This window comes from Etheostoma spectabile, chromosome 23, assembly GCF_008692095.1.
Source record: "Etheostoma spectabile isolate EspeVRDwgs_2016 chromosome 23, UIUC_Espe_1.0, whole genome shotgun sequence".
NCBI lineage: Eukaryota > Metazoa > Chordata > Actinopteri > Perciformes > Percidae > Etheostoma > Etheostoma spectabile.
Window position 1 is genome coordinate 20,947,297 of NC_045755.1, and position 24,674 is coordinate 20,971,970.

A 24,674-nucleotide genomic window follows, 5' to 3' on the forward strand; every position below is an offset into this window, starting at 1 on the left:
TTAGATAAAAATTTTAAATTGGGTTTGAATCTCTCTGGATTGAAGCCCATCTTTTTTTTTTTTCCCTGTTGCAAGGGCACCTAGGGATTGTCCCCCGGGAAAAAATGGCTCCCCTGATAAAAACGGCGCCCTGAGGGGAATTTAGTGCAGAACAAAGTTGGGTCAAAGAAATTAGTTGGGGTTATGACAACAAAAACCAGTTTCTTTTTTTCAGTCAAGGTTTTGTTTTCATTCCTTCATCCTGGTTTATTGTTGCGGGGGGAGACCATTTTTTTTTATGTTTGAATTACAGAAAAAATGTAATGTTTTTTTCCAGGGATTCCAAAAATAGGCAAAAAACATTTTAACAAATTGGAAATATTGTGCAGAAAGTGCCATTTTTTGGGGAAATCGTTCACTTGGGGGTTCCCAAGCCCCAAAAAATTGGTACAATTCTCAGGGGGTTATTTTCTTTAAAAAAATTACTTTCCATTGCAAAAAAATTTCATGGGGCCGCGGGGGGCCCATTTTTTTTCCCCGCCAAGCCAAATTATGTTTATTTGCATGATTTTCCCCTTTAACCCAAAACATTCAACGGGCTTAAAGGTGATGTCAAACCCCTTTTTTTTGGATGGTAAAGTTTTTACAATAAACCACCCAACAAAATAAAGGGCCTCTAACCCGTTCCCGGCCTTTTTGGGATTCCCCCCTACCAAATTTTATGTATTTCCATCAAAATCCTTAAACGTACAAAAAATCCCCAAGGGGCGATTTTCCCCCCATTTTTTGGGGAGGGTCAAAAATTTTCCCAATGGCCATATTAAACCATCATAAATATAAAAGAAAAAAGTCCTCATGGAAATTTGGGGAAGGGACTTGAAAAAGAACCCCCCCAAACTTATGAAAATCAAAAAAATGCATGAACTTCTTCCATCGGGAACTTGCCTCTGTAAATTTTTTGAAAAAAAAGGGCTAAAGGAGGTTGCCGCCTTTTTCCAAACTTTTCTCCCCAGGCCAGAGAAAGAAGGGGGTTATCGGAAAAGCTCTTTAGACATGAAAACCCGCCTTTCCCCTTTCTGCCTTTGATTTATGGGGGGAAAGCCCAAAACCCCCCCCTTTTGGAAAATTATCACAGTTTTTAAAGGGCTTTTTGTGCCCCCCAAAATAGCTTTTTCCCTGGCCTTTTTGGGTCACGCACTGCAATTAAGGTCTACCCAAGATTTACTTATTTTGGGGCCCAGCAGTTTGGGGGAAACCGGGCAGAACCCCCAAAAAACTCCTCTTGATGAAACCCCCGGGGGATTTTGAGGTTTTTTGGGGATCATTACCCCTTTGAAAGCCATCCCCCTCTTTTAACGGCAGTTTTTTCCCAAAATTTGGAAACGACCACAATTTTCGGGCAAAAACCCCCCCCCCCCCCCCCCCCCCCCCCCCCACCATCCCCTTAAAAACTGCCCGGGTTTTTTCATTAAACGGAGCCCTTTCTTTTTCCAAACAAACCTTTGCTCTTTTGGGCCCAAAAAGGTTTGGGACTTTAACCTTATGGTCCACAGAATTTGGGCCCCCACATGCCGACCCTTGCCCTATATTTTTTTTCCTTCTTAAAAACCTGTTTTTTAATGGTGAGGACGTGAAGCATTTTTTTCTGTTGACTTTTCCCAGAAGACCATATTTGTGCAGATCTCTTTATAGGGGAATGGTGTACCAACTCAAGTTCTGCAGGTCTTCTGGATGGATCACATAGTCCAACGGGGGTTTGGAATTGTTTTTTCCAAATCCTGCGAGTGGTTGTCGCTGTTTTTCTTGGTCTTCCAGATCTTGTTTCAACTTCCACTGTTCCTGATGACGGCCCTTTCTTAATTACATTCCAAACAGAGGATTTTGGGCATCTAAAAACGCTTTGCTATCTTCTTCTACCTTCCCTGTTTTAAGCGCATCAACTTTTTTTCATTTTTCAGTTTTCTAGAAAACTATTAAAGAAGCCATGTGTTTGATTGTTGGGGGGGGGGGGGGTCAGATGAGTCTGGGCATTTAAAACCTTTAAGATTGACACCCTCGGGTCTTTCCAGACGATGATTGGAACAATCCATGACCTGTCGGGTCTCAGCTTTAAAAAGTATGGTGCTATAAACTCGGCAGGGTGCTAAAACTTTTGCAGACGCCATTGTTGTTTTTCTGTTATTTTGAAAGTGTAATGATGAAATAAAATCAACTTTTTGTGCATATTATACAAATGTCTAATCTGTAATTGATACCTTTTGGAGATTTTTCCATCTTTTCTTGGCTTCTTTATGCCATTTATACAAATATTTACCTGGGGTGCCCAAACTTTCGAGCCCCACTGTAGAGGGATACTCGGGGAATACAAAGACAGACATAGTCTTTGACTCTACCAACAATCCGTTTGAAGGCAGAACCTAGGGCAAGAAGAGGGCATGAAGCCAACGCAAAGTGACCAGCAAAGGCAAGTACCCAAGAACTGGCGTAACATTCTCAGTGAGGATGAGAATAAACTGAGCGTTCCACTTCCTCGCTGACAGAATTGCAGAAACTTAACACCAATGTGGTTTATGACCAAAGAGGATCCCAAACTGTCAGCACCACTTCATGAACCTAGATGATGTAAGTCCATGTACCGCAGCATGAGGAAGCTGACACAGGATCTTTGTCCATTCCCCAAAATGGCAGCAAAAACCTTATGGTCAAAAACCAGTGACAGCTCTCTTGTTATAGCAGTCATTTGGGCTGCCAGTTCTTCGGGACCCTTGGTCTGCAACAATTGTGGCTTGCTTTTTGGCCAAGGAAAGAATCTTGGATGGGTCATGACCTCTATCCAGTACTGGAAGGGAGAAGAGCAGTGGTTTCCTTTTCTTTCATGCATTCACTGCCTGTTGATGTAGTTTTAGCTTTGGTGCAAAGGGAAAGACTGCTTGGCAAAATGAAATATATTGGACAAAAGCTTCTGAATCTTCAGCCACTCAGCCACTACCCTCCAAGAATGGATGACGGTGACCTGAAGATTTTTAGAAATGTTTGTGGTCATGATGTACAACAGATCCAGCGAAGTAGGAGGAGTAATGAAGCCAGGTTGGTAAGTAAAGTAAATAAGTAAAGGCCATATGAACCATTCCTCCTACTCCAGAAACCTTGCGGCAGCGGGTAAGCATTCAGCCTACCAGGCAGCTGCATCTGGAGTCAAGCAACTGTACTCCAGCCAGAAGTACTGAGTCCTTCTAAGTGGGGATGGACAAGAAGGTGATCTATGGCAGTCTCGGGACAGAGCAAATCACCATTGTAGAAAGCGTCAGCAACTGACCAATGTGGTCAAAGCAGAATGCCGTGGAAGATGTAAATGCGATCATTTTGGTCTTAACTGTACAGCAGCTGTAAGTGCCAGGACTCCCAAATGTTGGATACATACATTACAAAAACCCACTTAATAAAATGAACCAAATACAATAATGTTATGTGCCCCCCGAAAAAGTAAATAACATAAAACCTCCTGTTACTTGACATGCTTTAATAATACATTTTTTTCTGGAATATGTCACGTTTCGTGGATTTTTTCACATATTTATCTACATACCACTATAGATTCTCAAAAAACAAAATAGATATGTATGTAACTCCTTAAGTAAAAAAAAGGATTCAAAAAAGGGAAAAACCTTGAAATATGTCCCATAGTAAAATTAGGGGGGCAGATTGTGTTTTTCCAATGATGGAAATGGGAGCATCTTGGAAAATGGGTGCCATTTTGAAAAATGAAGTGGCTAACGTTATTTTTCAAATTATTGGCCCAGAGGGATAACCACACCAAATTTGGGGCTTGTATCCACTTATGAACGATTTTCCCCCTTATCTGCCCCACTAAAAGGAAAAAGATGAGCAGTACACACAAGTACGCACCAGTTGGGACGTCATTTTCTCTAACTCCATTCACCATGTGCGCTCAGCAACTACCTAGTATTTAAGATGTGCATTTATCACAATAAAAATAAAATAATAATATATAGTAGTGCATCAACATAAAATGTTGATAAAGTTGATTGTGAAACAATAAACACGATCTTGACTTTGAACTACATGCAACAGTGTAGCCAATGGTTTACTTTTACGCCATACTTACCAATAGCCTGCTTCATGGCTGGTCAAAATTTCACATTTTGCATATTAGAAATAATCTCTGATTTTAAGTTAAGGCTTCCCTAGCTGTCTTCTTTATGCCATTGTTGCAGTCAAAAGGTATTTGATTGGCTGCATATTGAAACAATTAATTATTACTCTGTTGGGCAAGTTACTTTTAAAAAGTAATTAGGTACAGTTACTTGTTACTTCTTCCAAAAAGTAACTAAATTAGATACTGAGTTGCAAATTATGAAAGTAACTATTGCTGCAAGCAGCGTTGGACAGCCCCTTGCTAACCTGCGCGCGTTGGGGTTACTGGCGGACGCCGCTACTTGCGGCTGTGCATTTGTGCGTCTCTCAGACACTGCAAATCCTAAATATCCATTCCAGGGTTGTCTTCTGTTCACTCTCAGCAATGCACACTGTGAGTCCATGTCTGTGGTGAGTTCAAATGTCTGTAATAAAAGCAGGAAAGTCACATACTATCTGGTTAAAGTGGGCTGAACAGGTGCTACCCTACCGGTTACAAACAGGCTCGGTAGTGATCGGCACGGTAACATGCTGCCTATCTGGTGTTTTTTTTTTTTGTGCTGAGCTAGACGGAATATTTAAAACCGATCGGTGAAGCTATTTGGCTCTTATTGTTGTCCGTGAAGTTAGCTGGAGGTGAATGTAGCACGGTGTGTTTAATGTAAAAATAGCTTTTTGAATTTTTGTCATGCAGTAACAGCAGGCAGTTTGGTCCTGTGCGCTCTGATTAACGGGGCCAGTCATTATTTTGTTTTGGTGATAACTCCTGGCATTTGCTCCTGTGCTCTTCACCACTGTTTTGGAAGCAGAGTAACAGGCGAACTAGCTTTAAAATTCGGTTTCTGATAAATGTGGAGGAAGGCAACCCAAACCACCAACAGGCTTCCTTTTTTGATGATTGATTGATTGATTGATTGATTGATTGATTGATTGACAAAAAAACAACACATAAACCATGACATAACCTCCAGACAAACGGATGTGACCTGCCATTTGTAAGTTTTGACTCTGATTCAAAAGTTTCTCCTCCAAAAGGAGTTATATATTGTTTTTAACACTTGTGTTGTCACTTATGTTGACGCTTTTATTGATGTTTTTTCATTTCCCCCCCCCCTTTTTTTAAAACACTTTTCACGCTTGACACTTACAGTTTTCAACACTACACAACACTAAGTTATTATCTTTAGTTTTACAGTTATTTTTGGAATTACATAAACCTCAATAAACCGCATTAATAGGATACTATAACTAATGTTAGAGTTAGAAAAGCAGAAATAAGGATTTATTTCAACTAAAATTAAAGGAATGTATGTTGATGGATATTCAGACTGGAATATGTCAGCTTTTACTCAATACTATTTCAAAACACCTTCAATTGTTTTTTTGTTTTTTCTTTCAAATGCTATAAAATTGAGACACCCCAAAATTAATGAAAGTAGAGATGTGTACTTGCCATAGAGCGTTGTGTGGAATCAATCATGTTTTTTTTGGTAATTAAAAAGAACATTGATATAGGAAAATGGGTCAGTTTGATCCGAGGACAACATGAGGGTTAAAACGGCAAAGACAGCAGGAAATGAGCAAAGAGTCACCGGGCTTGTGCCGCTCTCGCGCCAGTCTCACGCCGGTCTTGCGCCGGTCTCGCGCCTGGCTGGTGCTGCGCTCCCCATGAATGCTGACCAGCTGGCCTGCTGTCTCCTGAGATGACCGGCCTAGCAGTTTCTCACAGTTCACGGATCAGGAACTACAGGGCCGTGTGGCTTCACAAATGTCTGTATAAAAAGGGCCTTCCTGAAATGAAAGAAAATGAACGCATTATTTTGATGAACTAACCACACTTTTAAAATCTAAACCTTAACCCTCATGTTGTCCTTTTCCTTTATCAATGTTCTTTTTACCTACCCAAAATAACATTCTACTACTTTCATTAATTTTGCAGTGTCTTATTCAATTTTATAGTTGAAAAAACACATTGAAGTGTTTTTGAAATAGTATTGAGTAAAAGTTGACATATTCCAGCCTGTGATTATCCATCAACATCCATTCCTTTAATTTTAGTCGAGATAATTCCTAATTTCTGCTTTTCTAAATCAAAGATTAGGTTATAATTTCCTATAAATGACGTTTAGTGACCATAAATTCCTTAAATAACTGTAAAACTAAAGTTAATAAGTTAGTGTTACGTAGTTTTGAAAACGTCAAAATGGCAAACATTGAAAGAAAAGCGTCAAAGTGTTGAAAAAAGTGAAAGAAAAACTTAAACGTTGATTTGCTGATTTTCAATAATGACGGGAAGACAACCCAAGTGTTAATTTCTGGTCTGAATAATCTAAGCCCTTAATTTGGTGACACAACTGCACAATGAAATGAAAGCTGGATGTTTGCATCATGGTTGTTTTTGTGCACCTGTACCCTAACTCTGCACTTCTGTTTCAGAGAGAAGAAACCCATCGGCTGGGACACAGACATCTCCTGGCTCACAGGAGAGGAGTTGCATGTGGAAGTGTTGGAGAATGTGCCGCTCACTACACACAACTTTGTGAGTACTGTTAGACCGAATGTCACCTCATGACTTCAGCGGAAAATAAAATGACATACTAAAATCTAATCCTCAGCCTCCTGGTTGTGTGTGTGTGTGTGACAGGTGAGGAAGACCTTCTTCACGCTGGCCTTCTGTGACTTCTGCAGAAAGCTGCTGTTCCAGGGTTTCCGCTGTCAAACCTGTGGCTACAAGTTCCACCAGCGCTGCAGCACCGAGGTTCCCCTCATGTGTGTCAACTACGACCAGCTAGAGTAAGTCCCACACGGTGGAGGGGCCGGGATTCTGCAGCCTACTGCACATCGTTGGGGTTCATAATCTCCTGTCACCTCGAGGGTTGGGTACCAAAACCAAACGTCATTATGTGGTTATTATAGTGTGGCGTATTACTCAATACCACCTGACCTAGTACCTCTGGTACTCAGAACACTACACATCACCTGTTCCATAGCAGACTTTAGGTGGTCAGTAGGGGGTGGGGGGGTCACCAGACGCCTCCCGATACAATATCATGACGATACTTATGTCACGTTACAATATTATAGCAATTTTAACCAAATTGCAATATTCTGCAAAATATTGCATTTATAACCTTTTTTCCAACAAAGTTTTCCCAAAAGGAAACTTCGTCAACATCTGTTTAATCTAAAAATAAACATTTCTGTTTGTTCATTTCACTTCAATTGTATTACTGCAAAATGGGATTGTCAAGCAGACAAACTGACAACACATATATAATAACAGATCCATACTTGGCGCCTGTGTATCGATACAGTATTACCACTGAAAATATTGCGTTTTTTTCCAGACACTGTCGGGGTGCATCAGAAACTCAAGCTGCTGTTGGAAAGTTCTCTTGTGCCATCTAGTGGCTCCTCTTTTTGTTGCTTAACGATTAATCTAACAAATAATTTTTCAAGTAGCGATTATTTTCCCATTGCTCAATTATTAACAATTTACACACAACCCATTTTAATAAGGTTCAAATCTCTATTTATCAAAATTGTTTAACTCTACACTGTTCAAGTAAAATGAATGTGTAGTGCAACCTGAAGGCAGACGCATAGGCAATCACTCCAACAACCAAATTATTTGTGTCGACGCATTTACGTAATTGATGACGTCAACGAATCGTCCCAGCAGTATCCCAAACATACAACTTTCCAAAAAATTTAAATTACAGGTGTCAGGACATAAGACCAATGATCTGATACAAACTACTAATTTTTTTCTATTTTGGTTATTGCCACTCTTCATTCTAACCCCAACCGGCCCGTCAGACACCGCCTACCAAGAGCCTGGGTCTGACCGAGGTTTCTGCCTAAAAGGAAGTTTTTCCTCTCCACTGTGGCCCAGTTGCTGCTCTGGAGGAAACTACTAGAACTGTTGGGTCCTTGTAAATTCTGGAGTGTGGTCTATCTGTAAAGTGTCTTGAGATAACTCTTGTTATGAATTGATACTATAAATAAAATTGAATTGAATTGAAATTGATTGAATGATGACGAAGTCTCTGTGTGTGTTCTGCAGCTTGTTGCTTGTGTCCAAGTTCTTCGAGCATCACCCGTTTACCCAGGAGGAGGTCTCGTCGGAGGGAACCACCCCTGTGTCTGAGGCCTGTCCATCCCTCCCCCCATCCGACTCCACCGGGTGAGTCCTTCTCCTCTTAATAAGCTTTTCCAGTCTGTTTTTCAAAAGCAACCCCTTGTCCCTCATTCAGTTCTAGATTATGCATCCCTTCTATTGGACTCCCTCCTGATTGTTTAGACTCGGATAAAGAGACACAAGAGGGCGGCCAATTACTCTATGTCCTATGGTCCTGTAATAAGGTCCAGGGGTTTTGGACTGGAATACATGATAACCTATGTCAGACTGCAGGGAGCCAGGTTCCATTCAGGTCAAGATGATTGGTTCTGGGAGATGGGTCATTCCTAAACGGGATGGCTCAGCCCATAAGATGCTGGGTCCAGACTCGTTTAATGACAGCATGACAGATTATTTTAAGAGGATGGAGGAATTAAGGGGTGCGGTCAATCCAGGAGTGAGCTTGTGAGATGGCTAGGATAACTGCGTTTGAAAAAAAATGTCGCCATCCTAGATGTATGGATGTAGATGTATATACTGGAACAAGCTTTCTGGAGGGCTCCTCCTCATCTTTTCTTGATTTTTGTCTGGGTGGGTGGTAATGACAACGGGGGGGAGGCGTTCATTTTGAGAATTGTATATTTTGTATGTTAATAATGTGTCACCTGCAAGTTTGCTTTGCACTTACATAATCCCTGGTCCCAGGTCTATATGCCACGCCACTGTGTCCCCGTCCAAGTCCATACCCATCCCGCCAAGTTTCCGGCCCAATGAGGAGGACCACCGCAACCAGTTTGGCCAGCGGGACCGCTCGTCCTCCGCCCCCAACGTCCATATCAACACCATCGAGCCTGTCAACATCGATGTGAGTCTGCTCTTACTTTGTCAGACCGGCTGACTCTGATAGACATTAACACTCTTTAACCGGAGAACGGAAGCTAACCAATCACAAGCTGGTTCTATTTGGCAGATTCTAGAGCCTCCAGATTGCCCTCATCATGGAGCAGCAAACACCTGTTACTTTTTGACAATGACAATTAAATAATTCCATTTTGATGATGTACACATTTTACTGCAACCATTTTACTGAAACCAAAGATAATCCTCAAAGAAGAAAAGCAGCTTGTGATCTACATTAAACCCCATTGTTTTCCAATGCAGTCTGCTGAATGCATTAGACATTGAAAATGAAAAACAAGCATTTCATGTATCTCTTCAGCTGTTTGAGTGAAGGAAAACACCCTGAAAAATATCTTAAAAGAAATAGGATACAGGTGCACATTACGTGTCAGTTCTCATTTGTTTGAACTTGATCGGTTCGACAAAGTGAAAGCAGTGACATGGTTTGTGTAAGAGCTCCGACTCTGCTTCCCAGGATGTGGACGGATGTACATAAAGGGGAGTCAGAGAAAATGTCAGCGTGAACATACCTTCAGTTCTGAAAATGCACCTCCAGCTTTCGGCAGTCAACGTTACAGTAAACGGTGCGGTACAGTCAGTTTTGTGTGTGAAAAGTGTTTTGCATATTAATTTCTCTTCTCCCTTCTTTTCAGGACCTCATTCGGGATCAGGGCTTGCCGAGGTCCGATGGAGGTAAGGCTCCGAGGAGACTCTCTCTATGGCTTTATTCCCACCATCCCGCGTCTGCGTGCTCTCGGTCTTATGTGTGTGGGTGGGTGGGCGTGTGTGTCTGAAGTCAAGTCACTGAGTTCAGTAGATGAGAACGCACATTTATTCCCATCTGTGGTTTAGGGTTTATGGAAGAGCAGAACTTCCAGTTCCAGACCTCGTTTCTCTTTCTTATTCTGAGCTGCTCTGCCAGGCCGAGCTCCTCCTAATACTCACAGCTAGCTGCTGAATCTTTCAGCTTCATCACAAAAGGCTAGTGCAATTAAAATCACCAAAGATTTGTCCATACATCCTGGTTCTGTTGATTCATGATCGATTAGGCCATATGCTTTTGAAAAGGGAACTAATTTGAGTTCAGAAACAGCTCATTTCCTAAACGTCCTAGAAACCTACCGCCTTGGACCACCTTGTAGTGTCGGACTAGCAATTTACTTAAAGCAACAGTTCAACATTTCGGGAAATAAAGGTATATGCTTTCTTTTTACAAGTACCACTCACTCTAAGTTGGATGTCAGGTGGGCCACCCACTGCATCTGCTGCCCCCCCTTGGTATAGTCGCTCCTCTACAGATGTTTGGACATTATGTAGATCTGTAAAATGGATGTTAAGTGAGCATTAAGTGTTCATTTAAGAACAAGCATCAAGGAAATATAATTGACCTCATCCGGCATATAGAATGTCTAAGCTATTGCAGGCAATGGCTGTTGTTTAAAATAAGATATTAGTCAAACTCAGCATTGTTAAGGAGGAAAAACCTATGATGTTACCATTTAAGCCATAAATAAATAAATAAATATATATATATATATATATATATATATATATAATATATATATATCAGTGCCGATCATTTGGGTTATACGAGGAAGTTGAACTTTTTTGGCTTTGTGCTCCACTGAACAATTGAAAAAATGGGGTTCCGCCTCCAACACTGTATTCAGTTGTCTTTGTACATCCATGGATTTCCACCTGCTTTCCGTCTTTAAGCTAAGCTAGGCTAACCACATCCTGACTCCGGCCCCTGTGCTTAACAAGCAGACATGACATTGATATCAATCCGAACATCTCACTCAGAAAGAAAGCAAACACGAACATTTCCCGAAATGTATTCCATCCATCTTGAGGTAGATGTAGCCGTGTGAAAGCTGACGAGCATCTGTAGTGTGGGAGGAGGCCTCTCCGCTGGTTAGTCAAAGGTGAGAGGGGCAGGGGGAGTAGCAGTGATGGTCTGTCTGTTTCTCTTTGCCCTGCAGCCCCCCCGACCCACCCCGCCCGCTGCTTGAGGAAGCACCGAACACGGACCTCAAGCCCCCTCCTATACTCCTACCCCAATGACATAGTGTTTGATTTTGAGCCCGAACCTGTTTTCCGAGGTAGTTAGGCCTCTGTGTGTTCCTGTGTCCTTCACCTTCCCACATCTCCTCACCACACACCAACACCCGCCCTGTGTCACATTCACTGTGTTCCCCCTTCTCCCCTTCTCCCCTATGTACTCACATGCTCTCTGTACCACACACCGCTGCTCTGATCACACACTGCTGTGGGTCTAGCGTTGGGGCTTTGATTGCTGAAATGCTCCTCATCATCAAGTCATGTTAATAGGCATTAATAATCAGTAATTGTTCAGATCTATTTCATAACATCCCACTAGTAAAAATTAAAGTTATGCAAGTGGTATCACTTGTTCTGACACCAGGCTTTGGTCACATTCAAAATGCACTCATACGAACTCACTCTGGGAAGGTACACACCAAACTGCATTTGTTTAGATGGCTGCTTGATGTAATGGAGAACATTATCACCATGACTTCCAGTATTTAAAGGGTAAGTTCGCCATAAATATTTCATTGCTTACCTCATCAACGAAATTCGGACAGTGTGTTCTGTCAGCTGGGGCTACAGTATATATTCTCTGTATATCTGTCTAAAAATGAATTGTATTTGTGGCCTACATATTTTTAAAAATATGTTTGCACCAAACATGTACCAAAGCTAGTCCTGATTGTTTCTGTCTGATAAACTGCTACCCGTTGGATGGAGAAATGTCACATTTATTAAGATCAGTGCAATTCTTGATACTCTGTTATCAAAAAAAATCATGACATTCAAAAATTGTGCTATATTTATAATGGCTACAAAATTGTAGCTATAGTAAAAGGAGTTATTGCCTGCTCACAAAGTTCAGATGATATCGTACGCTAACTCGCATGGAGTCGTTATGAAACGATTAGCATATTCATAAAATATTACAAATTTAAAAGATTGAACACCTAATAAACTGAAGTCAAACTAAGCGTAACTAACTCAAACTAGCTCATATTTTAGCTGTATCTACTATGTAAGCTGGTACAGTCAATGCATCTAAACCTACCTGTCCTTTCACAACTGTTTGACATAGACTGTTGTATTTTAATAGAAACCATAAACACCACTGGCTCTAGCCATTTGCTGCTTCTTGTTCCTGGAGGGAGCGCACCCATTGGTTGTTGACAATGCTCACATGATTCACCTTCACTACAAAGTCTTAGGATCATATCAAATACGTTTTGATTTTTGTCTCAACTCCCAGACGATAAAAAGACTGACTGGGACTGAGTTTTAGGACCTTACCCCAAACAATGGAGAAGACGGGAGCGCCCCGATTATAGAAAGACTCTTTCTTTGGGATTTAATTCTAATATTGGAAATTAGCCTGCACCAATGGAATCGCTTGGAAGCTCGTTTGGTGTGAGGTCGGAGTAAGTCTCACATATGCAAGTCACAGTCGAGTCAGACAAACTTCTGACGATCTACCCCAGTTTCCACATTTCAATCAGTTTAAAAAGGCAGTTTGTTTTCTAGATCTTTAACCAGCCAAATAATCATATAAAAAGACGCATCTCTTATCATACCTTTCTTTGTGAGTTCTGTAGTCACGGATGAAGTTAGAGATTGTGGTAGTCTTGTCCGTGATTTTTGAGCCGCAGGTTTTTTAACATTATTATGAGTTCCCCCAGCCTGCCTATGGTCCCCCAGTGGCTAGAAATGGTGATAAGTGTAAACCGAGCCCTGGGTATCCTGCTCTGCCTTTGAGAAAATGAAAATTCAGATGTGCCGATCTGGAATCTTCTCCCTTATGAGGTCATAAGGAGCAAGGTTACCTCCCCTTTCTCTGCTTTGCCCGCCCAGAGAATTTGGCCCACCCATGAGAGAGAGACATTATGGCTTTCAACGAGCAAAGTGGCAGTTGGTCAAGGCCACACCCCCAGCCTCCACCTTGCCCCCCCCCCCCCCCCCCCCCCCCCCCTCTCCTCCTCAAAAGCTACAGACTCAGAAATGGCAAAAACTAAGGAAGGCTCATTGTGGGACTGGCTCTAGTGGCTGGAATTCTGCACCGAGGCAGAATTTTGGGAAAGAGACTTCAGATACAGCATTAGGGGACCACTAAGGTCTATATAAAAGAGACTTCAGATACAGTATTAGGGGACCACTAAGGTCTATATAAAAGAGACTTCAGAGACCGTATTATGGGACCACCAAGGTCTAAAAGAGACTTCAGATACAGTATTAGGGGACAACTAAGGTCTATATAAAAGAGACTTTAGATACGGTATTAGGGGACCACTAAGGTACATATAAAAGAGACTTCAGATACAGTATTAGGGGACAACTAAGGTCTATATAAAAGAGACTTTAGATACGGTATTAGGGGACCACTAAGGTACATATAAAAGAGTCTTCAGATACAGTATTACGGGACCACTAAGGTTTATATAAAATCATTTGACCTTCAAATGTTGTACGAGCCAAGACGGAGCATGTAAATTGAAAAAATATCTATAGATAAACTATAGATGATTTATAATAATTTAGAAGCTTGGCTGGCAGTTTCACCCTACTGCAGTCTTTGTGCTAACATGGCTAACATGCCTAGGACCTATGCGTGTACTCAATAGTTTAAAACCCTCTTTGGTAAATTCCGTTGAGGAGACGACAAGTTAAAAATTGGTCTCCTTTCCAGTCACTGTGGTCCTGGTAGAAGCAGTTAATAACCGTGAAGTCTAAATTATTAAACCATTAACTGCCATCCAACCAAGCCCCCCCCTCACCTCTCCTCTGCATGTGACCAAACACACAACTGAAAAGCTCCTCGTTGTTTACTCTTCTGCTTTCTCTCACCTTCTCTTTTTTAACTATTCGCCTCACCTCTCTTTGTTTTTATCTCCCTGCAGGCTCCACTACAGGGCTGTCGGCCACGCCCCCCGCCTCTTTGCCTGGCTCTTTGACCAGCGTCAAGGTTCCACAGAAGTCGCCGTGCCAACAGAGGGAGCGCAAGTCGTCGTCCTCGTCTGAGGACCGCAATAAGATGGTGAGACCCTGTCCTAGATATTGGTGTCTGTCTGGAGTCCGTTGTGTGTGTGCCTGTGCTGATTGAGTGCCCTGTGGAACAGAAAACCCTGGGGAGGAGGGACTCGAGCGACGACTGGGAGATCCCCGAGGGCCAGATAACTCTGGGCCAGAGGATCGGCTCTGGCTCCTTTGGAACAGTCTTCAAGGGGAAGTGGCACGGTAAGAACAATGCTATACTGTGTTTTCAGACAACTGGCATCACAGAGTCCCCCCCCCCCTTCCCCTGTGTGTTGCCTGGTGGTCCACTGGGCCTAAATTGCCCCCCACCAAGCCTAAGCCACTTGGAATTTTTATGTTATGTATTTTTAAGACGTTTTTGAATCTACAGTTACAGTGGGGCGGCGTTTGGGGCGTAGGAGGCGGTTTAGAGTCCCTCGATGTAGATCAAATAGATTTCAAATAGTTTTTGTCCTTGCGTCAATAAGCAGTGGGGAAAAAATAATCGATTCTTAGATGCATCGCGATTCTCTCTAGAACAATTAGATGCTCGATGCAGATATTACATCTTACCACCTCATGTTTCATGTTCTTAGAAGCCAATTCTCCACCTTTAAACATGACTGAGCCTCTGACATGGAAGATCACTGAGAGAGAGAAGGTGACTTTCACAAGCATGTTTAAGGCTGAAGCATGGAATAACTACAAAATAAAAACCTCAGACAAAACATTTCATTACAACTTCTGTGTGACAACTACATGTCAAAATCTAAGCTTAGCAAACTGAGTAGCAAACTCAGATTTATATGTATAATTTTAAACCCACGCATGGAAATGTACATAAAAAACTTGTTGCATCAAGATGCGTCGATAAATGCTGGGGTAACTGAGAAGGCCAGGATTGATAGAGTGACTAAAAGGGCTGGGAAAATGGTGGGAGAGTTAAATACAGTGGATCAGGTATATGAAGATCATCTGGTAAAAATCACACAGAAAATAACGAGGGACCCGGGTCACCCTCTTCATGGTAATCTGACAGGCAGGGTTATAGAGCGTAGTGGCAGGCTAAGACCTCCTGTAACACAAACGAAGCGGTATGCTCTTTCTTTTATACCTCAGGCTATTAGACAGCACAACAAGCACTTTAAACGTACATTTTTATACGTTTTTATTTTATTTTTATTTGTATATTGTATTTATGTATAATATTGTAGTGTATTTGTGGTATTGTATTTATTCTCTAGTTTTTTAATGGGTAAGATGGCGAGTGTGAGCACTGTAGTTTCCATTTCTATGGATGAAATAAACTTGACTTGATAATCGGTTGAGGATCGAATCGTGAGGTGCCAAGAGATGAGGGAGGTGTGCAGGTCCCAGGACTACGTGAACCCCCAGGAACTTTGTGTGTTTTGCGATCTCCATAGCAGTCCCATTGAAGTCTCTTTCCCAAAATTCAGACTTGGTGCAGAATTACATCTACTAGAGCCAGTCCCACATTGAGCTTTCCTTAGGATGTGCCATTTCTGAGTCTGTAGCTATTGAGGAGGAAGGGGGGCGGGGGGTGGCTTTGACCAACTGCCACATATCTCGTTTGAAACCCATGTTGTTTCTCTGGGCGGGCAAAGCAGAGAAAGGGGAGGTAACCTTGCCCCTTATGACCTCATAAGGGGAATATTCTAGATTGGCCCATCTGAGCTTTAATTTTCTCAAAGGCAAAGCAGGATACCCAGGGTACAATTTACATCTATAACTATTTCTGGGGGACTATGGGCAGGCTGGTGGAATTCATATTAACTCATAAAGTGAAATCTCCATGCCATGGGACCTTTAAGGTCAGAATGTGTGTAAAGATTCTACAAACGGGTAATACAATGCAGCTGTGTTTGTGCAACATGTCTTTGCAGTAAAAGCTGGCATATTTCTTTACCTGACATGTGGTCTGTCTTCGCCCAGGTGACGTGGCGGTGAAGATGTTGAACGTCACAGCTCCCACACCGCAGCAGCTTCAGGCCTTCAAGAACGAAGTGGGAGTCCTCAGGTAACTTCTTAGACTGGGTAAACCCCGCCCAATCAGGCCGGAAACCTGCAGATATTTACTATCCTGCTTCTGTTACAAATCTGCGGGGACCAATCACAAACTGGCTTATCTACCTTTGGCGGGTTTAACACAATGACGATAGAAAAGCGACCAAGAAGCTTCTTGGTTACGTTCAACATGGCGGCCACTGAACTCCACCGAAACGCAGACACCCGTTGATGCCGCTGTCGCTGCTACGTCACTCAGATCGTTGGTCTGATGTAGTCCTTTTTTCCTGTAGTATAGCAAAATCAATAGATTTCTATTCTTTGGGGTTCAGACTCAGGTTTGTTGGATACAAGTGCATCAAAATTATCATAGAACAAGGGGAATCTTCACAGACGAGATGAACATAGTTTTATTTTTTAAATATTAAAAATTTGTGTAAAACTAGTGGTAGTACGGTGGTGTTAGTGAAAACTAAAACGTAAAGTCTGGGGAAAAAAATGACAAAAATGTCAAACTTTTGTCCGTTTTTCACCCGGCGGACAACACAAGGGTTAAAACAAAGGTCAGGTATATTACTGTTGTATTTATTTCCTTTAACAGTGTATGTCTGCATCAGCCAGTTATATTGGAGTAGCTTTAAATGAGAGTGTGCTCTTTTGCACCTTTCATACTGCCATACAAATGAAGATCGGATTACTGAAGGAACATCCTTTGGACAAAGCTGTACAAAACTGCAGTGCTGCACTGCTGTTTCATGGACCGTGTGTGTGTGTGTGTGTGGTGTGTGTGTGTGTGTGTGTGTGTGTGTGTGTGTGGTGTGTGTGTGTGTGTGTGGTGTGTGTGTGTGTGTGTGTGTGTGTGTGTGTGTGTGTGTGTGTGTGTGTGTGGTGTGTGTGTGTGTGTGTGTGTGTGTGTGTGTGTGTGTGTGTGTGTGTGTGTGTGTGGTGTGTGTTCCAGGAAAACGCGTCATGTGAACATCCTGCTGTTCATGGGCTACACCACCAAGCCTCAGCTGGCCATCGTCACCCAGTGGTGCGAAGGCTCCAGTCTGTACCACCACCTGCACATCATCGAGACCAAGTTTGAGATGATTAAGCTGATTGACATCGCCCGGCAGACCGCTCAGGGCATGGAGTGAGCCCCCCCCCCCACACACACACAAACACACAGATCCAGAAAGTCTGATGTGTGCTCAGTCTAAACTCTTTGTTCTTTCCCTACTTAGTTACCTGCACGCCAAATCCATCATCCACAGAGATCTGAAGAGCAACAGTATCCTTTTGGGACATTTCACTCAGTCAGTTCATCTTCATGCTGCGGCCTTTCTGTTCTCCCAATTAAATTTTAAATCTTTTCCAGGGATGATGATTTAGATTTTTTTTCTGACTGATACCTGACCCTTGTGAATCGATTATTAAACACTAACCGGAAAGCAGGCCAAGTTCATCCGTCCAGGACATTGCCACTGTCACTATCGAATAAAGGGAAAAGCCTAAAAAAAATCATTCTTAAATAAAAATAATTATCACGGTCGGTTAACGTTTAATTGCTAAGTCATTAGAAGAAGAGAGCGCTTCCTTGACCTCCTTTCCTCCAGATATTTTCCTCCACGAGGATCTGACTGTGAAGATCGGGGACTTTGGTCTGGCTACGGTCAAGTCCCGCTGGAGTGGCTCGCACCAGTTTGAACAGCTGTCTGGCTCTATCCTGTGGATGGTCAGTGTCCCCCTCCTGAAGTCTTACATTTCTTGAGTTGGTTCTTTATTATGAAAAACAAAAAAAGCATTTGGTGCTATCTAGCGGTCTGCTGTCCAGTGAGTGTACACTGTGCTCTCTCAGGCTCCGGAGGTGATCCGGCTGCAGGACAAGAACCCCTACAGCTTCCAGTCTGACGTCTACGCGTTCGGCATTGTGCTGTACGAGCTGATGTCAGGAGCACTGCCCTACTCCAACATCAACAACCGAGACCAGGTACGATGAATCCCACTCCCGTTTTAATATCTGGACAGCAGGTTTTATTTCTTCATAGTGAGCAGAACACAGCTCCGCAGCTTGCTGGTTACACATGTACCAACACCCCTTCATGCATGGTGAGCTATGCAGTGGGACGTCTGAACCAAGTGAGCGGGAAATACACAGCAACCATTTGCAAATGTGGATCCATCCGCTTTATCGTAACAGACCCAGAACAAGTTTCAATCAGTTTCAATCATTAAGGGAATAACACAGAGGCAGTTGAAAATTTGCAAATTTCACGTTTAAGTATAAGCTGCAGTCAGGATATGGTTAGCCTAGCTTAGCATAAAGACTTGAAGCAGGGGGGAGGGAACACAGCCAGCTGATTCTACTCATTCTGGAACCTTAACAGTTAGACTAGAATAGAATGCCGTTATTGTCATTCTACACAAGTGTGCAATGAGATTTAAGCAACCCTTTTACAGTGTCAACACAAAATATAAAAATAAAAAATGTAAGTAGTCCAGGAAAAAAGAGAGGGGGGAATGTGATGCACAGTCCTGATAGCAACTGTATACATACCGTATATAAAATAGTAGAAAGATAGTGTTTTTATACACATTTTGCAAAAATATATATTTTGGTGTATCAAAGGTCCTGAGTATTAAATATTGCACAGTAATGAGATTAAGTGAGCATTAAATATAGCACTGTAGAGTTCTAGAGCTACTACTACTGCTTGTCCATCATCATGATTCGTTTTGAGGCATGTGCTCCTCAGGCAACAGCCAAATCAAAACTGCACAACAAAGGTATGATTTATCGCTAAGCCTTTTCATTTTAAAATGGAATGGGAACTTCTTCATAATCATTATTCCACAAATTGTAGGATCCTCATTTGGAGTTTATCCACGCATCAGTTTGACATGCTTAATCAGATGTAGATGATTCATACTTGTTTTTCTTCAGTTGGATGTATGTTTTTGTTCTGAAAGTAGTCCAGTCCCGTTTGCTAACATTACCTTTGGAGCTTTATGAGAAACTACAAAATGTTTATTACTGCCTATTATTACTGTTATAATTACAATATGACTCTTATCTTCTCTGCCATAGATCATATTTATGGTAGGCCGAGGTTACCTGTCTCCTGACCTCAGCAAGGTGCGCAGCAACTGTCCCAAGGCCATGAAGAGACTGATGGCTGACTGCCTAAAGAAGAAGCGAGAGGAGCGGCCTCTCTTCCCTCAGGTGAGACAAAGAAAGCTCGTCTCAGGGATGGCATCACAGCTGAATGAACTGCCAGGTATTTGTTGTAAAATCAGCTCGCGTTAGAGACAGGCCTCACCTGTACGCTGCGACCCCTTCAATTTTAGGCCAATCCCTTTTCTTTATTGTTTTACATTATACTACATCTTCTATGGTATATGGTAGTACAACAAAACAAAGTGCACTAAATCCACCAGCACTTTTTACAATTAGCACTTTAATGATTTCAGTCACTTTTTATGATGTTGTATTGTCTCTACAGTCATATTGTGTCCTTCCTTTATGTCCTAAGATGTTTTTTTGACCTTCTGTCTGTTTTTATGTAGACTCCATGTTGATTTCAGACTGGTTTCTCTGTGACATGTTTGTGTTGTGAAGCAACAGATTGTCGCACTATGCCCGAGACACACTTCCCCGTCAGGGAGAATAAAGTGTATTCTGTTTGTTGTGTTGATCTGTGTTTGAGTCAGTCAGTGATGACTGGAGAATTAGAATGACTGGGATGTAGGCTTAGAAGACAGGTGGTCTTTGAACAACACAGATTTGAACCAATGAGGGATTGGATGGCTTTGCCAGCAGATGGCCTCAAAGGTTCACGAGATGAAGAAGCAGCTGAATGGAAGCACACAGCGCTGTTAATGGCTTTGTTTAGTGGTGAATGGTGCTCACTCTCTCTCTGTGTGTGTGTGTGTGTGTGTGTGTGTGTGTGTGTGTGTGTGTGTGTGTTCTGTCAGATCTTGGCGTCCATTGAGCTGCTGGCTCGCTCATTACCCAAAATCCACCGCAGCGCCTCTGAGCCTTCGCTAAACCGAGCCGGCTTTCAGACGGAGGACTTCAGCTTGTACGCCTGCGCCTCGCCCAAAACCCCCATCCAGGCCGGCGGCTATGGTGAGCTCACACACACATTTAGTATTGTAAGATACAAGTAAAGCCACACACACCCCTAATTTCTGCATAACTTCACACACGGATTAGACTGATATATTGGTTAACAGATTTTTTGTTAGATTGTTTCTTCTTTCTAATGTTGTGCTTCCCCATACGTGTATATGCATATCTTTTAGTCAACCAGATGTGTTTTATAGAGAGAGATTGATTTATTCATTGCAGTGGCTTCTCTACTTTGCCCTTCTTTCAGTTGTTGTGGCAATTATAGTCACGATAATAGATAATGGAACTATGACTAGAAATAGTAGTTCATGGTGTAAAGGGGCATAACAGGGTATGGTATAGCAGGGCATTACAGGTTATAGCAGGGCGTAGGAGGGCGTTTCAGGGTATAGCAGGATGTAGCAGGGTATAGCATGCGTTAGAGTATAGCAGGACGTAGCAGGGTGTAGCAGGCTGTAGCAAGGCACTGCAGGGCGTTACAGGGTGTAGCAGGGCGAAGCAGGGCACTGCAGGGCGTTGCAGGGTATAGCAGGATGTAGCAGGACGTAGCAGGATGTAGCAGGGCGAAGCAGGGCGTTACAGGGTATAGCAGGACGTAGTAGGGCGTAGCAGGGCATAGCAGTGTATATGCACAGCAGAGCTCAGACACTAACCTCCTGTCTTTTCATTACTTTCCAGGGGAGTTTTCTGCATTTAAGTAAGTGCTGCAGATCCAACCAGTCCATCCCTCGTCACTTCTCAAAAGTCTCGTGTCCATGCAGTGGATTCATTCATTACTGAAAAAAAACTGAAAAAAATAGTCTCAAAGAATGTGCTTTTTTTCTTCCTCTGTCCACCTGAAGAAGGCAGCGTCACTGGAGTCCTTCAAACAAACGCTGTCCAGCACAAACAGCACAACTCAATTAGCAAAAAAAACACTTGAAACACACAAAAAGAAGAGGGGAAAAAAAAAACAAGACACAAAGATATCCATACCGAAACGGTTTTGAGAAGGAGAGCACAAAACTCCACAGATCGACTTGCCTGCTGGAGGGAAAGTTGAAGGCAAAAAAAGATGGAAAGACGGAGGTGGAACGTACGGAGTGCCCTCGTCCCATCATTTCCTGTGCGGGGGAGGCTGGAGGCCGCTGAACTGCTCTCTGTGTGCCGACAGAGACGAGCCTGCGGGCTAAGAGGCCTTCCGTCCGCCGGCTGAGATAGAAGGCCAGGAGTTAGCCAGTCCCGAGACGTGCTGGAGCTCACTCAGCAGGGACAACCCAGAAGAAAGCTGACTTTAGAGAGAGATGGATTTCTTTTATTTTTGAATTTGTTTCTCATGTTTCAGATTTGAGCTAGCACTTGCTAGCAACGCTGAGCTTCTCTTTCTTTTTTTCTTTTTTTTTTTTTTTAAAGAGATGGTAGCTATATTTAGAAGAAAGCTTTCATTCCACTCACGCAGCACTGGCCTTTGCTTTTTTGTCCTTGTGGGCTTGATGCTGACCAAATTCTGCAAAAATACAGTTTGCCTTCAACAAATTCAACGGCAATAGCTGTTTATCTACTGACAGATTTTGCCCTACCTTTTAAAAAAGAAAAAAAATCTTCAAGCAAAAGCATGAAAGAAGCGGTTGTTTGGGATTTCCGGTAGGAAGGTCCGGGGCCTGCACTTCACAACAGGAGCTATTCTTTGGGACGAAAAATGCTCATTTGCTTGGTGATGAAAGCTACACCAGAGGATTTTCTTATTCTGTTTAAAAAAAAAAAAAAAAAAAAAAGCCTGGTCTAAACCAAAACATGAGGTGGGATTTATTTAGCGAGCTTCAGAGACGATTTTCCTCTGAAACTCCACCTTTTCAGAGGTTTTCAGAAGCAGAAGCCGTTCTTTCAGAAGATTTCCAGTAGAAAAGTCCAGGGCCTAAAAAAAAAAAGGCAGATTTGTTGGGTGGGGGGGTTCTTCTTCTGTTTAAAGAGCCCAAATTTCCACTGAGCTGAGGAGTGTGTACAGGGAGTGGTTACACAGCATCTTTATGACAAAACTTTCCCTTTTTGCCTCTCAAGTTTATTTTGAAACCCAACCTCCGATTGTTTGATTTTTTTTTTTTTTTTTGAAATACCAAGTGCACGTCGTGTCATTGTTTCTTTTCCTGTTGTGTGACCATGTGGCTTAAATATTGCACTCAGCTTAAAATGGGGACCTTATCGTTGCAGCTGCTGACTACTGGGCCGCAGCGTTACCTGCTGAAAGGACCGGGAGACTTCTGTTGGTCGTCAAAGTCCGAAAATGTTACTTCAATCACACGTTTTACTTTCTCTACACACATGCACCTGTACTTTTCCCATTCCAGCGTGTGTTAAGGGTTGTAGGTGTTATGACAGGTAGTTTTATTTTTGTTTTGTTATTGTCAATGTTTGCCTTTTTCTGTACAGGCAGGCCTGCAGATATTTACTTATATGATTTTTTTTTTTTTTCTCAGAACGGCTTTATTGGAAGCTATCAGTCTTTCTGTTGACGCCTGTTTTAGTCTTTGTGAATTGTGTCCTTGCACTTTGTAAAAGATGGATCGAAGCAAATGAGCAACTTGACTTTTTTTTTTTTAACTGAAGAATAAATCGTTACATCCAGAGAGCTGATGACCCAAAATGAAATTTCCAATGCATGAGCCATGTGAAGGGGCGGAACTGTGAATATTTAGCTGGGAAGGCTCCGTTGTCTTCGATAAAGCCTCCAGCAGCCGAGTGTGGCACCGCACCTGCAGCCAATGAGAGCATCCATCAAACCCCGACACTGCTTCATGTCATTCGTTCAGGATCATCTGTTTCACTTTCCACCATTCTCACACACACACACACACACACACACACACACCCCTACTATCAGCGCTGGGGACGAAGGTCTGGCAGTGCAAGACTACCTAAACCGAGACCAAGTAATCACCAACACTGAGGGGTTGAGACCCACACTGCATGTTGAGATAAAATGTAGAAAATGCTAACCATAGCCCTTGTGTTGTCGTCCCGTCAACCACAAAAAAACGTTATTGCTTTTTCTGACATTTTTGTCACTTTTTCAGTGTTCTGGGGGCTTTTTTTTCCAAAGTTATTTCTAATGTTGACATTGTCAGCTTATTTCAAAAGACCCATTTTTTTGTGATGAAAAAACTAAAAATGGGTCAAATTTGTTCGAGGACAACATAAGGGTAATATTGATCTGAAAGTTTCGCATTCCCATAAAGAAACACCCACAGAAAACAATTTTAAGATTCAGTCCATTCCGAGACGAGACCAAGACCTTCAAAAAGTTTTTCCCAAATTAATTGAAATGATAAAGGCGCTTGCAGATTACAAAGTAGTACAAAATGTAAACCACACCATGGTGTTTTAGTTTTACCTCTGTTCTTAAGATTTCATCAAACCTGTTACTCTTTTTTACAAAATCTCGGATTGGACCCAAGCTTGATTCCCATCCAGTGAGTTTGCATTTTTAACATTCCCCTACAATAACGAAGACGTATGAGCCGCTCAGTGACTGATTTGTTCCAGGAGAACACTCATAACGTCTGAGACATTACAAGACATTGTTTGTTAGCATCCATCAAAACAAAAAAAAAAAAAAAAAAACACCTTCAAACTGCTCCAAATCATCAGATCTAAAGTATCTCTGGACTGAATGCACGGCGAGGATATGTATGTTTACGTCACATTACCCTGGTTAAAGCAACACTAGGGAACTTTTTCAAAACCTACAGGTTGGAAACAGAATTGTCGCATTATGTATCATTGGAACTACAGATCTGCTACCTGATCTGGCAAACTTGCATACTGTTCTATATAGCCGGTAGAAAAGTGCTGTTGACCCTTTTACGAGTTGATGAACCACTAAAATGATTTTGGAACCATTACTATAAAAGGTACAAAAAGTTCTCTAGTGTTGCTTTAAGACAGCAGACAAAAGCATGTTCCAGAGTGGGATTCATATTTGGAGAGTGACCCAAACCCCAATCTGTGTAAAGGCGGATGTCTATTTGTGAAAGCAAGGTGCTTAATGTCCACCTGCTATTGGCTGCTTTGTGTCCCAGGTGATATCACTGTAGAAACAAAGGTTTTAAAGGGTTATTCCAGGTTTATTACAACTTGGGACTTATGGTAGTTTTGCTCAAAAAAGCCAGAGATGTTTCTCAGGAGTATTAAAGACCAACCCAGAACTAATAGGAGAGTGGGAACTTGCCTTCTAATAAATGCTATTTGTTTTCTGCATGTGTAAACCATTGTTTGCGAACACGACGGCCGTAACAACTTTAAGTTGTCGTAGAACTCGTCTTCCCCTAAGTGGCCAAACAAAGTAATTAG

General features: G+C 42.2%; 1 protein-coding gene and 1 long non-coding RNA gene across 3 annotated transcripts in view; one reads left to right on the plus strand and one right to left on the minus strand.

Annotated features, from left to right (window-relative positions):
* The window catches only part of braf (B-Raf proto-oncogene, serine/threonine kinase), a 40,552-nt gene extending 18,450 nt beyond the window's left edge, over positions 1-22,102 (plus strand). Inside the window, exons 5-20 of one of the 2 annotated variants that reach the window (XM_032505372.1) lie at positions 6,571-6,673; positions 6,779-6,927; positions 8,201-8,320; positions 8,960-9,119; positions 9,808-9,847; positions 11,137-11,256; positions 14,095-14,231; positions 14,314-14,431; positions 16,163-16,247; positions 17,193-17,369; positions 17,461-17,507; positions 17,833-17,951; positions 18,075-18,206; positions 19,305-19,439; positions 20,192-20,345; positions 21,027-22,102. In XM_032505372.1, coding sequence (XP_032361263.1) covers positions 6,571-6,673; positions 6,779-6,927; positions 8,201-8,320; positions 8,960-9,119; positions 9,808-9,847; positions 11,137-11,256; positions 14,095-14,231; positions 14,314-14,431; positions 16,163-16,247; positions 17,193-17,369; positions 17,461-17,507; positions 17,833-17,951; positions 18,075-18,206; positions 19,305-19,439; positions 20,192-20,345; positions 21,027-21,049 — 1,819 coding nt within the window. In that variant the 3' untranslated portion in view covers positions 21,050-22,102. The remainder of the gene's footprint in view (positions 1-6,570; positions 6,674-6,778; positions 6,928-8,200; positions 8,321-8,959; positions 9,120-9,807; positions 9,848-11,136; positions 11,257-14,094; positions 14,232-14,313; positions 14,432-16,162; positions 16,248-17,192; positions 17,370-17,460; positions 17,508-17,832; positions 17,952-18,074; positions 18,207-19,304; positions 19,440-20,191; positions 20,346-21,026) is intronic. The other variant, XM_032505373.1, reaches the window with a different exon arrangement.
* LOC116673205 (uncharacterized) lies at positions 4,270-24,674 on the minus strand. Its single transcript, XR_004327781.1, has 4 exons — positions 24,664-24,674; positions 20,291-20,295; positions 17,457-17,464; positions 4,270-4,363 (listed from the first exon to the last, which is right to left on the minus strand). It is a non-coding gene; the product is annotated as an uncharacterized LOC116673205 (long non-coding RNA).